This window comes from Topomyia yanbarensis, chromosome 2, assembly GCF_030247195.1.
Source record: "Topomyia yanbarensis strain Yona2022 chromosome 2, ASM3024719v1, whole genome shotgun sequence".
NCBI lineage: Eukaryota > Metazoa > Arthropoda > Insecta > Diptera > Culicidae > Topomyia > Topomyia yanbarensis.
Genome location: NC_080671.1, coordinates 76,012,737 through 76,028,322, shown reverse-complemented (window position 1 = coordinate 76,028,322; position 15,586 = coordinate 76,012,737). Strand labels below are relative to the sequence as shown.

At 39.2% G+C, this 15,586-nt stretch overlaps 1 protein-coding gene across 3 annotated transcripts in view; it reads right to left on the bottom strand.

Moving 5' to 3' along the window:
• Nucleotides 1-12,651: 12,651 nt before the first annotated feature.
• The window catches only part of LOC131678484 (protein real-time), a 38,981-nt gene continuing 36,046 nt past the window's right edge, over nt 12,652-15,586 (bottom strand). For 2 of the 3 annotated variants that reach the window (XM_058958661.1, XM_058958663.1), the window contains 3 exons: nt 13,696-13,957; nt 13,536-13,636; nt 12,652-13,479 (listed from right to left, as the gene is read on the bottom strand). In XM_058958661.1, the coding sequence (XP_058814644.1) occupies nt 13,303-13,479; nt 13,536-13,636; nt 13,696-13,957 (540 nt within the window). In that variant the 3' untranslated portion in view covers nt 12,652-13,302. The remainder of the gene's footprint in view (nt 13,480-13,535; nt 13,637-13,695; nt 13,958-15,586) is intronic. The other variant, XM_058958662.1, reaches the window with a different exon arrangement.

Below are 15,586 nucleotides of genomic sequence, written 5' to 3'. Positions count from 1 at the left end.
GCGATGTTGTAGTTGAAAGTAAACATGTTCCTCGTTCGATGAAAGCTGATAACAAAGCATTCCCAAGTAACCAATAAGCATTATAACGTAGCCTAATATCAGCTTTAGATCCACATATAAAGCTGTCCTATAAAGCCGTGAAGCCCTAAATACTTATTTAATGCTGATATTATGCCAGAAAAGGCGAAATATAGTGCTATTACTGTGCGGAGATTGCCAGCTCGTTTCTGCAGTACTAATGCTATTATATAGCAAAAGCGTACAAATGTCAAATTTCAAAGCCTCATATTGGCACTACTAATGCTATTAAAAAGCTTCAGTTGGTTGTCATTGTCCGCCATGGTTTTAAAACCATTTCTTATGTTTCCTTTCGGTATGGTGAGCAAAAAGGAAAAATTTTAAAATAAAATATTCTGTTTAAAACCGTAATTGACTCTGTTGTAATGCATTGTAATGAATATCCTTAATGGGTTTTCGTTCTCACACGATATGAATGTTTACGAAAATTACCTTTAGTAAGTCTCGAACTGAGGTACCTTGCCTCGTCCTTCACGGTAAGTGCGCTGCGTTTGCTTCCTGGCCTATATTGCATATGTTCGATTGAAATGAAATATGCCGAATATAATCTTCAAGAAGAGTTGCATAACAAATAAACCCACAGCATTACAATAGCATTATATCACCTTTTTATAGGCTCTATAATGGCATTAAATGCACTTGTAAAGCTTACATGCTTTAAAGATCCTTGAAGCATGTACGCGTTATATCAGCTTTATATACGCATATAGAGCAAGCTATAATGCTATATGTCGGCTGTGCAGTTATGCATTATTGATGCTAATAAAGAGCTTTATCGCGTTGTTAATGCTATAATGGAGTTTCAATGCAACATTAGTGCAAATGTATAGCCAATATAGTGCAATTGCTTAATGCTTATGGTTACTTGGGTTTAGCAACACTAAGAACCATCATGTTTCTTTTACACCAACTATAAAAGGTATCAAAACAACAACAAATATTTTCAAGTCGTCGGCGAAGAACAGTTTCCCTCCACGCATTAAGACGAAAACAACATCATTCACGAACAGTGAAAACAGTAGCGGACCAAGCGTGCTCGAGGAACTCCAGAATGGTTGTAAAAGGACTCAGATTCATTGTCACCAATTTCAACAACGACTTCACGGCGAACAAGGTTTTTGTTAGGCTATTGTGAAATTGCTGTTCATAAACATGTGCGGCATGTAACGTAAAACGTAAAACGTAAATTTCTCTTCATTCTACGAGATTTTTGTCGTTCTGCCTTTCTCATATAAAGAGAGGCTATGCAATCACTGGCACTATAAAAATCGATTCCTCAATCGAGGACGAGCTTTTGATTCAGTTTGTTGAGATCGAAAAATGTAGGTGTGTATCGTTTGAACTGACATAAGTTTCTCAGAGATGGCTAAACCGGTTTATTTCAAATGATATACCTTACGCTGCTATTGAATTTTTATCTGATCCGACACGGATTGAAGGGTGCGGTCACAGCAAATTCCTATATAAACTGGTAATACCATGATGTCCGAATGATGCAATACATACTAAAATGGGTGCAACATTACTAGGACTTGCGGGTCTAGTTCACTAATGACCAATCAAAGTTGCTTTGATCACATAGGTTACATATGACGGTTCTTGATGCCACCGGGGAACTCACCAAATTCACTTATTTCCAGGCCCGCGGTGACGTGCCGTTGGCCCTCGCTAAGGGCGCCAACCTTAGGGGGGGCACTGAAATCTTGAACTACTTTATAAAATAATTGGAATAAGTCGAAATCAGTGTGCCACTTCCAGGTACTCACTAAATTATTGCAAACATTATCGCAAGTTCTCTTAATTTCATAGCTGTGGTGTATCAGAAAAGGCCAAGTTTAAATAAACCCCACATTATCGATGTGTTGGGATATGAGAGAAACCGAGAGAGATCGTTCGTGTGAGATACCATGAGATAGATATAATAAATACTGCTTGCAGCGGACTCGAAGTCAGAATGTTTCTGACAGCCTAACCGTGCGTATTGATTTGTGCAGTTGATGACACCAACGGGTATAGTCTTTGCAAGTGGCGACGAAGTGTAAAGTAAAGACTCGCGTGTGCAAAGTATAAAGAAAAGACAGTAAAAAAGTGTGTGCAGGAGGCACAGAGTGATTAAATTGTGGTGCGGCAAAGGTCGTGTGGATAAAGTTCCACTTAATCAAAAATTGACGGTAAATAAAAGTTTAAGTGTTGAGCGCAAAGGTGCATTTAATAAAAATCATATTGTTTCCGACGGGAAAATAAGATATTGCGTGACGAAAAGATTTATAAAAAAATGACAAACGCTTTTAGAAGTGACACAATGGTGTTATAAATTCCTTTAAAAAAAAACAAAAGAAAATCAGTTGTATAATTGGAAGACATTATTCCCTTTTATAAGTTATTGTTAATAAAGTTTCTTTTATTTCTTCCATTAGGTAATTGTGATTGCTCCAAAGGGAGATATTCTTTATTCGTTTCCGACCAACTCGAAGTGCTAGTGTTGCGTGAGTTGCAGTGCAACATACAACTCCGGCGCCGTTGTGACACTATTAAATTTGTTGCAACAGACTGACAGCATCCGACGGAAAGCTTCAGACGCACACACAGTTGTTGCGCTGGTTGAGAGTGGAGAATTTGCACCACTACAGGAGTGTTTATAAAGCTCGCTCTGCTTCTGTTGCTGTGGTGTGCGGCCGTCTGGTAGTATAAAGCTGTTCTGGTAAGCGTTTTTGATATTTCCTTTTACTACCTGCGTTTACTTCGGTCATCTGTTGACAGTGTGTTGAATATGGCATCGAGCATTGTGGGTTCGATTGAACCATATGCGCCTGGTTCATCTTTCTCAAACTATGTTGAGCGCTTAGGTTACATTTTTCAATACAACAACGTTGCTGAGAATTCTCAGAAAGCTCTTTTTATAACCCTTAGTGGGCCAGTAGTTTTTGAGGAGTTGAAACTCTTGTACCCGGCTAGCGATTTGTCTACGCTTAGATATGCTGAAATTATTAAAAAACTGAAAGAGCGGTTTGATAAAAAGGAGTCAGATCTTATTCAGCGGTTCAAATTTTATAATAGAGTACAGGAGCCGAATGAAACGGCTGAGAATTTTGTTTTAGCGGTTAAGTTACAGGCAGAATATTGTGAGTTTGGAGAATTTAAAGATACAGCTATTAGAGACAAATTGTTAATGGGAGTGTATGACAAAGCGCTACAACAAAAAATGTTAGGAGAAGAAAATTTAACGTTGGCTACAGCTGAGCGTATGCTAGTGAATTGGGAGCTTACTGGGTCAAGGGCAAGAATGATATCGGGTGGCGCAAACCAGGTGGCATCTGTAAGAGGGCGTTTAGGACGGCGCGGTGAATTTGAAAATGCTCAAAGGCAAGGAAGAGACAGGAGTAGAAGCAGGTCAGGGTTTAGTAGGAATGCGAATGGGGAAAAAAATAGATATAGGAGCAGAAGTGGTTCACATGGAAGAAAATTTGGATTCGCGAAACAGAACGTGATTTGTTACTACTGTGGGAAACCGGGACACGTTCTTAAGAAATGTTTTAAATTTATTAACAGTAAGAGAAGACCAACAGTGAAGTTCGCGGATGAACCCCACCCTGGTACTGCAGCAGGTGCGAAGCTGCAGCAGCTTTTCAGCAGGTTCAGCGTCAACCCTGATGATTCTTCGGATAATGAATCAGGTGATTTTCTTTGCATGATGGTTGGTAATAAATCTAGAATAAATGAACCGTGTCTCACAAATGTGGAGATACAGGGACGATTAATAAGAATGGAAATTGATTGTGGCTCTTCTATTACATTGATTGAAAAAGAGCTTTACAGTCGATTTTTTAAAATGCCTCTTGAAAAATGTAGAAGAAAATTAGTTGTGGTAAATGGTTCCAGTTTGTCGATTGAGGGAAAAGTTATGGTTGATGTAGTTTTGAACGGATTGCATAGGAATTTAGAAATGATTGTTTTGGATAGCGGAAATGAGTTTTTACCTTTGTTAGGTAGGAGTTGGTTGGACGAATTTTTCCCAGAGTGGCGGAAAATATTTACAGGTTCGTTGAGGGTTAACAATGTTGAATCTTATAGAAGCGAGGATGCAGTTATTGCCGGTATCAAGGAGCGGTTTTCAAATGTTTTTCAAAGGGATTTTTCGGAACCGATCATCGGGTTTGAAGCAGATTTGGTGCTTAAAGAAGATACGCCGATATTCAAGAGGGCGTATGATGTTCCTTATAGGTTGCACGATAGGGTAATAGAACATCTTGACATGCTGGAGAAAGAGAAAGTTATAACCCCGATAAAAACCGCGAGTGGGCTTCCCCGGTGGTAGTGGTCATGAAGAAAAATCAGGAAATTCGTCTTGTCATTGATTGTAAGGTGTCGGTAAACAAACTTATTATACCCAATTCATATCCTCTTCCAATAGCATAGGATCTTTTCGCTAGGCTTTCTGGTTGCAAGGTATTTTGTTCGCTTGATTTGGAAGGAGCATACACACAGTTGTCGTTGTCTGAGAGGTCTAGGAAGTTCATGGTTATCAATACGATTAAGGGATTGTTCACATACAACAGGTTACCGCAGGGTGCGTCTTCTAGTGCGGCAATTTTTCAACAGGTTATGGAGCAGGTGTTGGCTGGGTTGGAAAATGTTTTCGTGTATTTGGATGATGTGTTGATAGCAGGGACTGACTTAGAGGATTGTCGTAGGAAACTTTTTACTGTGTTGGATTGGTTGAGCAAGGCAAATATCAAGGTTAACTGGAAGAAGTGTAAATTTTTTGTTTCGAAATTTGCCTTACCTGGGGCATATAATAACTGATAATGGTTTGCTTCCCTGTCCAGATAAAGTTCGTACAATCAGTGAAGCTGTTGCTCCAAAGAATGTCGCCGAGTTGAAAGCGTTTTTAGGTTTAGTCAACTATTATGGGAAATTTGTGCCACAATTGTCTTCAAAGCTGTATTGTTTGTACCAATTGCTAAAAAAAGATGTAAAGTTTGAGTGGAACACCTTGTGTGAACAGGCGTTCATGGACAGCAAGTCGGCTTTACTGAAGGCAAATATTTTAGAATTTTACGATCCCAAAAAGCCAATAGTTGTTGTTACTGATGCGTCAGGATACGGTTTAGGTGGAGTCATAGCACATGTAGTTAACAATACTGAGAAACCAATTTGTTTTACCTCCTTTTCACTCAACAAGGCACAGCGTTCGTATCCTATTTTGCATCTAGAGGCTTTAGCACTAATATGCACTATAAAAAAGTTTCACAAATTCCTTTATGGACACAAATTTACAGTGTACACTGATCATAAACCACTTGTTGGTATTTTTGGAAAGGCGGGTAAGAATTCAATTTACGTTACTCGGTTGCAAAGGTACATTTTGGAGTTGTCCATTTACGAATTCGATATTCATCATAGGCCATCAGCACAAATGGGCAACGCTGATTTTTGTTCTAGATTTCCGCTTGAGCAAGGTGTACCTATAGATTGTGATAAGGAATACGTCAAAAGCATTAATTTTAGTCGAGAAGTTCCAATTGATTTTTCTAGGATTGCCATTGAAACAAAACAGGATATATTTTTACAGCGTTTGATTTCGTATCACCAGAATGGTTGGCCTGAAAGAATAGATAAGGACTTAGTAAACGTTTTTTTCCAATCAACACGACTTGGAAGTAATTGATGGTTGTTTGATTTTCCAGGACAGAGTAGTAATCCCAAAGTCTATGCATAGAGCTATTTTGAAACTATTGCATGTAAACCATTCTGGTATCGTAAAGATGAAGCAAATGGCTCGTAGATCTGTGTATTGGTTTGGTATCAATGGTGCAATTGAATCCTATGTTCATTCATGCGAATCATGCAACAAGATGGCAGTGGTGCCAAAAGTTAAAATCCAATCGCAATGGATTCCATCGGTTCGTCCATTTAGTAGGATTCATGCTGACTTCTTCTACTTTGGGCAGAAGGTGTTTTTACTTATAGTAGACAGTTTTTCAAAGTGGATAGAAGTAGTGGATGAGAAATGGAACCGATACGAGTAAGGTTTTAAAGAAATTTGTAAGTTTTTTTTGCTCGTTTCGGTCTTCCAGATGTGGTCGTAACTGATGGTGGTCCTCCATTCAACTCATCTGTTTTTGTTTCCTTTCTTGAAAAGCAAGGAATAAGAGTATTGAAAAGCCCTCCCTACAATCCTTCTAGCAATGGGCAGGCTGAAAGGTCAGTGAGGATTGTAAAGGAAGTGTTGAAGAAATTTCTTTTCGATTATGAGGTGAGGAATATGGATACGGAGGATCAAATCAATTTATTCTTGATAAATTATAGGAACACTTGCTTAGCGACGGATGGCAGCTTCCCGTCTGAGAGAGTGTTTAAATATACACCTAAAACACTTTTAGATTTAATTAACCCTAAGAAAGCTAATAAACCAAAGACAATTGACAATTCTTTTGATGATAAAAATATTGATATAAGACCATGTGATAAACCAATAGTTCCCAGTGATCCAATAGCTAATTTGACCACTGGTGATACAATATGGTATAAAAACCACAATACCAAAGATTGCTCTAGATGGATAGAAGCAAAATTTATAAAACGGTGCTCTCCTACTATTTTCCAGATATCCATTGGAAGCGTGGTGGCAAAGGCACACCGCTCGCAATTGAAAGTTCCAAAAACCAATAGGCGTTGGAATTTGACAACTTCGTGTAGGAAGGACCTTAAGCATAGCCGATCGATTTCTGAAGATGAGTTCCTGGGATTTCCGGTCGATACGGATAATGTTGTACAGAAGAAACCAAGATCAGGCATGTCGAAGGATAATTCGAATTTACGAAGATCAGAGAGGCTGAAAAATCGGCGTGCTAATATGAAGTTAAGAAAATGAAATAAGTGAATTTATGAAATATTTCAAATGAATTGTTAACACAGGGCGTCAACGAACGCAATCGAAAATCAGGGTTGAAGTTAGGCTAGGAGCGTCAATGAGCGCAGTCAGAGATAAGTAAAGATAAGTTTCGTTAAGAAGAACGAGTTCGATAGCATGAATTAAAGATTAATGTATGAATTTATTTAGAGGGAAGAATTGTGGTGTATCAGAAAAGGCCAAGTTTAAATAAACCCCACATTATCGATGTGTTGGGATATTGAGAGAAACCGAGAGAGATCGTTCGTGTGAGATACCGTGAGATATATATTAAATACCGCTTGCAGCGGAATCGCAGTCAGAATGTTTCTGACAGCCTAACCGTGCGTATTGATTTGTGCAGTTGATGACACCAACGGCTATAGTCTTTACACATAGCAACAAATGGGAAAGATCAGCAAAATTAAATCGATTGCCTTGTACGCAGCACGCCTGAGTTCGATTCTCAACCCCGCACGTAAGTTTGAGATATTTCTACAGATTTCTTTTAACCCAAAAAAAGAGGCGAATGACCTTAAATTTCAAATTTATGCCATCGAAATCAGAAAGATCGAGAACTTAACTCCGTGTCATACCGTGGGAATTGAAGTTTCTTCGGTGTTGGGAGGAGTTCCGCTATAACACAAACCGGTACCCAACCTAAGCCTACCCAGTACTGCGAGTTGAGACACTTGAGATTTTTTGTGTTCGTGGAAGCGCTACTCGTCGTTCGATCGCGAATTGAACAGAGGGGGATTGGTTAGGTATCAGTGCTTTCTCAAGCTGTTATTAGTTGGTGTCCCCTTAAGGGGGTCTTCCACTCTGACGGTTTCAAAAAATCGATTTTTTTCTTTAATTTCAATCTACATGTATCTGAGAATACGCTACAGAAAGGATTAGGTGAAAATCATATATTCCTTGGCATGGTTCGGGGAACCGAAAAGTACTCATCTCCGACCGTTTCTGAAATACTAAGCGCAGCACACTACGATGGCGCTTGTCTATAGAAAAATCATTCTTTAAAGAATTCACAAGTCCATCCTTGACGGTTTGTGTATATGTGAGCGTCTGTGAATCTGTCTGTCTGTCTGTGAAAGAAGCATCTTGTTTTTTTTGGGACGAGATAATCGCACGGAAGAAAGAATGCGTCGGATATGTTGAGAAGTGTATGGAAACTAGATTAGGAAAACTGAAGAAAGAAAACAAAGGTATCGCTGGCAAAGGAAAGGGAAAGTTGACGGACAAATTAATCGGCGAGCTAATAAAATATTATGGGCTGTCGATTCAGAGAAACTCAAATTCTGTAGAACATATGCGAGACTTACCAAAGATTCGTGTGACACAATCAGACGTTTTCTCGAGAGTTGGTTTCGACTATGGTGGGCCTTTTCACGTCAAAACAGGCAGCCTATGGAAACCGGTGTATCTGAACTTATATTGCGTTGTCTATTTTCAAAGGCGGTCCATATCGAGTTAGCAGTGGACCTATAAGCCCCTATTCTCAAAGTCACGTCACCTAGTGACTAGAAGACAATTTCGTTCTAGTCACTAAGTGACGTGACTGTGAGAATAGGGCCCATAAACTCAAGCTTTCATCAACGTGCTGAAGCTTTTCGTGACCAGAGGTTACTACTGTCTACCTCAAGAAATAAATTGGCACTTTATTCTGGCACGATCTCCCGAGTTCGGTGGCGTTTGAGAAGCTATGGTATCTTCAAGAACTACAACGCAGACGGAAGCACAATCGCAAATGCAATGAAGTAAAAATCGGAGATCTCGTCGTTTGAAGGAGGAGAATATGCCACCCTAACAATGTTGTTTAGACAGGGTGGTTAGTGTCCATCCAGTTTTGATGGGGGTAATCAGGGCGGTGATGGTAAAGACCACAGAGAACAGACATCCATGATCGAACAAATATATTAATAAAACGTGTGTAAACATTTGAATTAATATACGATAAAACACTAGCGCCGCCAGGCTTATTTATCCCAACTATCCGTCCAATCCATTCCGAAATCCTGAATGGATGCAGTATGGAATCCGGCTCAAAGAAAACAACCGATTCCGACTCAATCGGTTGATACTGAATTCACTCAGAATTCCGAACCGGTTCCGGAATGGTTTGCCTGGGTAGAGGTATAACCGCTGTCAATTCAGTTGAACTCAGCCACTAAAAAACTTAACGACACTAGCGCACCTGGTGAAGATATCCCAACTATCTTAAAAAACGTTGGAGATTTTTACACAATTTGAATTCAGAAGATGGACGTCTGTTCTCTGTGGTAAAGACCAACAGCGATGTTTTCAGTCGAACCACGGCGAAGTTAGTAGTTCTGCCTCTGGATGATTGAGTTCCTCCGCAACTGCAACGACGGGGAGGATGTTCGGATGTAACGGTTATTTCAAATTCAAACGCCAACCGGTGTCCCTCAAGGAAGTCACCTAGGGCCACTTATCTTTATCTTAGTCATCAATGATCTCTGCACTCGCATCAAGTCTGGAAAACTCGATTCAGTTGTGCTCCACGAGGATGTAGTCAATATTGAGGAGTGGTGCTCGCTGAATGGCATGCAGATAAACGTCGATAAATATAAGGTGATAAGTTTTGGACGCTCGACAGTTCTAAGGCGTTGTAAATCATCCTTATTCTTGTTTACGACTAATGCGAGATTCGTTCGAAAGCGATTTGATTTTGCTGTCGTAAACAGGAATACAAACCACTTTCGAACGAATCTCGCATTTGTCGTAAACAAGAATAAGGGCGAATATACCAGTCAAACCAGTGTTATTGAGGGGGGTGGATTCTATTCGGGGGGTGTTATTCGACAAAAAAACTTCGTTCCGCCGACCACAGCACCGCCATAACGGCGAAGGCTTTTACAACATTGGACATTCTCAGATGGAGCACTGTTGATTTTACGGATTTCTACTCGCTGAAATCTATATACTACGCACTGGACCGGAGCATCTTGGAGCATGTGGTACAAGTATGGGCACCATACAACGCCATTCAAAGCAACCGGGTGGAGCGCGTTCAAAGAAGCTTTGCACGTTTCGCTCTAAGACTGCCTTGGGACGACCCAATCTGTCTCCCGCCGTATAGTAATGGATGCATGTTGCTAGATTTGCCAACACTGGAGTCTCGAAAATGCTATATAGCACGCAGAGTTGAAAATAATCGATGCTCTTTTTTGACGCCTGAAAATATACATCATGCGACTTTTGGCGAATAGAAAAAATATTCATTCAAAAATGCATGTTATTCATTCAGCTGAATATCGGAAATAATATTCATTTAACTAATTATCAAGCCAAATGTTTTCAAATGCCGGTAACACATATAAAATAATAATTACCATCGATTAGATTGTGCCAGGGCCTACTTTGATGTGTTTGATTCGTTGTTGCACATTCGCTTCGTGTAATAATCGGAAACGAATGAAAATCTGCATGGATGAATAGGCGGTTTGTTCATTTGACGTTTTCAGCTGCGTCACTGAATATTGAATGTGAATGCGGCTGAATATGATCAATTTTTATTCAATGAATTTGAATATTTTTAACTCTGATAGCACGTTGGTATTGTGCCGTAAAATGCTTCTGGGCTTAAGGGGAGGGCGGTAGTATAAAAATGCGAGATCTGAGTGTGCGTATTTTAAACGTCAGATATCTCAATGAAGATACAACTACAAGCGCAAGCTGACGGCTTTCTGATAGAAGAACATGCTGGTGCCGATGTCTACTGACGTAAAATGACATTGGAACAGTCTCACCCGCTGGACAGATACTGTACTGCATTGCTAGCAATAATCTTTGCGATTTTGTGCGGGGTACAATTGCCTCTTCGGCAGAGCTTGTCCGGTAAAGTAAAATACGTCTGCTCCGATAGTCAGGCTACAATCAAGGCCTTTAGCTCGGACAAATCACGGCCCAAGACAGTGATTGCATGTCGAATGCAAATAGAGCGTAACATTGACAATACTATAAACCTCATTTGGGTTCACATTCCGGTTTTATTGGTAATGAATAGGTCGACAAATTGACCAGAATTGGCGCAGACATTGACGATTTTGTAAAGATTATGCTTCACCCGTTGGTGTCATCAACTAACTACACAATAACGCACGGTTAAGCTGTCAGAAACATTCTAACTTCGAGTCCGCTGCAAGCGGTATTTATGAGTTCTCTTACACGACGATCTCTCTCTCTTTCTTTCTCTCTTAGTGGTATACTAATGGTTTTCATCCAGTGCTCTAACGAGCTTTAGGCTTTTACGCAGGCGAATTGAACTACTTGTTAGTTTAACCACGTTTAACTTACCGACTGTTTGCTTTGGTGCTGTCATTTTCTCACCCTTCCAATTCTACTAGTAAGTGGTTTCTCTCTTCCTATTCGCGTTAAAAGAACAACTTAAATGCCTTTATATGTAATTGAACTTATTTATTTCAACTTGTTTGTTACTGTTCACAACACCCTAATCCACCGATTCGTTCACGCGTTTAATGTGAACAAATATTTAATCTAAATAAATTACCAGCGTGATTCAATGCATTCGAATATTTGTTGAGTTCAATCTCATTAACCTAATTCGAAATATTGTGGCACCGAACGCAACTGTATATAGATGCACTAATCTATATAGACCGGTCAGTTAGTACAGTTTGCATTCTTTTCGCATGCAATTAGACTCAACATGTATGTTCGAAGATGTCCAACTAGACATAAAAATGCTTACTTTGAGTCGGTATACATATTTCATGGCCTATCCTAGAACGGTCTATATGCGAAGAGTTGATTTAACTGAACTGCTATTTTTGAGATTTGATTTTTTTATTCCAACGAAGCATTTGCCCATGCAATTTACAATAGCCAAAATAAACAAGAATAGTGTCGATGGATTTGATAGCTTTAACATGATTCCTGTTGTCTAAAACTTTTAATGTCTTAACATTCCTCTGTTGATTGTTTTCAATTTAGTTTCGACCAAAATATGTGTTCGTACGTATATCTCATTTTTGTTCGTAAATAGGTACGTATAACTAATGGTTGCAAGCTGACGGGACAAAAATTATTACTGCAAGGTTAAAACTAACAAAAAAAATAAATACAACAGTGGGTCGTCTGTGAGTAAAAATAAAAGTATACTGCTTCTGATATTTTGCATTTTTGTTGTCGACTTGGCGATTCTGTGTTTGAACGAAAATCATTTCATTTATCACAGAAATTTACTTACATTTCAATAGTACTATCCATTTACCCGTTATATAAGGTACTCTAACAAAACACGTCTTACTACACTTAGTTCTTAGTGATGAAGATACAGGTGAATAAACTACGTAACCGTCAGAGATTCTGAGATTATTCGCAAACTACGGAACAAGGGCTTACAAAACACGGTGAAAATAGGTTGGTTTCAATACCCGGAGAAACTGGAAGTACTCCAGGGCAAGCAGGGAGATAGTAGTCCCTGTATTAGATACTGCTATTATTTCTTGATCTTGTAGTAAAGTCAAGTTTTTTTCTGATTCTGTTTGTCCCGGAGAATATGCTAGCAAAAAGTACGAACCGGAACAAACCTGATGATTACTGGTATCATATGTGCTGCTTGGCGGTGTGGTTTATTGGTGTGAGGTATCATTTTTTATCAGCTGCTGTTTCATGTTAAAAGTGATTCATTTGAATAATGTACATTGTTTTTTTTTTGCGTCTGGATCAAATATATATAAAATATGATTTTCGTACCAGCTGTTCCATCTGTAGATTTCTGATTTAACTTCACTCGAAAATTGTTTATTTTTTGTAGAAAAGTATTTGATCAGTTTAGCTTTTATCTATCTGAAACACATTGTTATATAGGAAAATCGATAGTTGCGGATTGTATAAAAATAATTTGCAAGCTGTCCTATGCTTAGCAGTAAGCCATGTTCTTGATTTGCGTGTAAACAGTCATAGATGCACAAGTATACATAACATTGCCACGATAAGATTTTGATATTGTCTTACTTGTCAATTAGTATGGACATATCATCTTATAAATTACTTTCATTCTACGTTTTCTACTTTCATCTAACAATAATATTGATTTGAATTGGTTTACCTTACGACTACTGAGAAATCCCATTCCCTTCGCTAAAAGAATCATGAATTCGATTGTTTGCTTATTATTACGATTTTACAACCTTCAATACGCAGTTTGTGTGTGTGTTTTCACGAACTTCGCCTCCAATAATTTCTGCTTCCAACGTGAAGATTTTGCTATTTTAGGGAATTGGGTTTTGCTGCTCCGACTTCACCCCGTGCAGGGCGGAATCCTCAGTCTCTTCAGTTACCACTCATCGAGATTGCAGACTGTTGGAGGAGAACCCTGACTGTAGACTAGTCATTGAACCCTTATAGTTGGCCGAACTCAGGATTTCGTGGAAATACATCAGCTGAGCGGGACCGTCGCAGGATGGTGGACACATCCATTGCAGTATGTAGGTACCGGCGGTGGCCATTTCGTGGGAGCCCTATGTCAAACAATATTCAATATCAAATACGTAAGAAGAGTTTTTCAAACACTTACTTGTACACCCTCTTTCGGACTACATTTCACTTTATCTTCAATCTTGAAGTAGTTGACACCTTCTTTGAACTCGCCCGCATCAAACACAGATGAAAATGAATCTGAAAAAAATGTCAAATCGGTTATATTGTTGATCAGTGACACTTACATGAAAATTAACCACCATTGAAGCCCTGTTCAATCCACGAATCTGTTCGGTACAACACAAACAGAAGATCGTTTTTGAGCACATCAAAATCCCACGTGAGTACCGATTTCGGGTCAGTGTTTTTAATGACAAGCTCAAACATCTGACCCGGTTTGAGATCTACCGATTTGTACAGCCCGTGATGGTCGTGACCATGTGGCACACCGGTGTTTTCTTCCACTGAATCCGATTTGTACAAATGCTTCGGTATCAGGCCTCCCTCGTGGATAAGTGTCTGCAATAAAAGGAGGCTACCTTAATGTTGTTGTTCTGTCGGGACTATACCTAGGCAAACGGAAATGGGCATCTAAAAATATATCGTTAAATAAATCTAGCAGCAGGTTTGCTTGTGTAAAAAAAATTGATTACGATAACACTAGTTGATGGTTGATTTTTTCATGAATTGTGAGGTTTGAACATTTTGCATTGCAGTTGTCGTACAAATGATTGCAGATGTGTATGCATTTGCGAAGTTCTAGCATAAGTTAAGATGTATAGTTCGGACAATTGCACAAATTGATACAAGGTAAGGGTGCACAAAGTTAAGACTGTCGTTCAAACAACATCACCGACTATTGTAAAAGTTGAAAGAAAATACTATTTAAGAATTAATGGATAAGCAGCAGTTGGTTTCGAACGTGAGTTGGATGCGTTTTTTCGTCTAACAGTATGATGCAGCTAAATAGGTGAAGTAGCACAAATGAAGCCGGTTGCGCAAGTTTACTGCTAAACATTTAGAAGTAAAGAGAGGTGACCGTATACTAATCGGGGCGGTCTACATGTACGTTTTGATACTCCGTATGATCATCATTCAGGAACCAGGCTGGGACGGAACATGCGGATAGAAAAAAACAGGTGTCAAATTGACAGGTTTGACCCGGAGACTCCGGTTTTCGGGGGCGATCTCCGGGTCTCTGTTTTTCATCAATTTTTCCGGGCCCGGTAAGACAAAGGATAATTTAAACGTTTTAGTACTGAATTATAATGTTTCTATATAATATATTTCCAAAGCGTAAATAGGGTTGATGTCCCAATAGTCGTATACTTAAAGAAAACTTTTGTTAAAAAATCGGTGACTAGATTTATGGGGATAAACGAAAGTTTTCAATTGCCAAATATAAAGATTGTTTATTAATCAATTTATGTATTCCTATTGTTGCAAATCCCATTGATTTCTTATGAGACATGCAACTATAGGTACATTAGATCAACTATATTAAAAAAAATAATTTTCTTTGAATTTTGAGCTCCCTTGCACATATAGATACCGTCAGTGTAACAAACTACATAATCTTCAAGTTATCGCTTCATCCAGCCAGATAGCTATTCCTCGCGAAGAAGAATTCTCACATTGAAAGTTTTCAAAGGATAACGACATGTGAGTGCAAGGTCATTGGGAGGAAGTATATACTCATCCCAAGTAACCATTTTGGCCACAGTCTTGTGTTGCTACTTCCACGATCTGTTGGGTTACTGTTCCAAAGCTCAGTAACTATAAGACGGAAAGCACAAGAACGTGCTTCTTATTCCAGAAATGCATACAGTGGTTGTATATTCAAGTGGGCCTCTAGAGCAGCAGTAGGTGTTGTCGAGAACGCACCAGTCATCGCCAACAAGACCATCCTCTGAAGATGGTTTAACTTTGATTGAATTGTCATGACTTCTCTCTTCTGTCACTAAGCAAGGGACCGTATGCCAGTGTTGGTCTATCAATTGTTGTGTAGATCCACTGAATATACTTGGGTTTGAGTCCCCAAAATTTGCCGAAGGTTTGAGAATTTGAGCCTACATGGGCCGATGATTCTGAAATCGATGTAAGCTGTCCAATTAAGTTTTGAGTCAAGAATTACCCCAGCGTACTTAA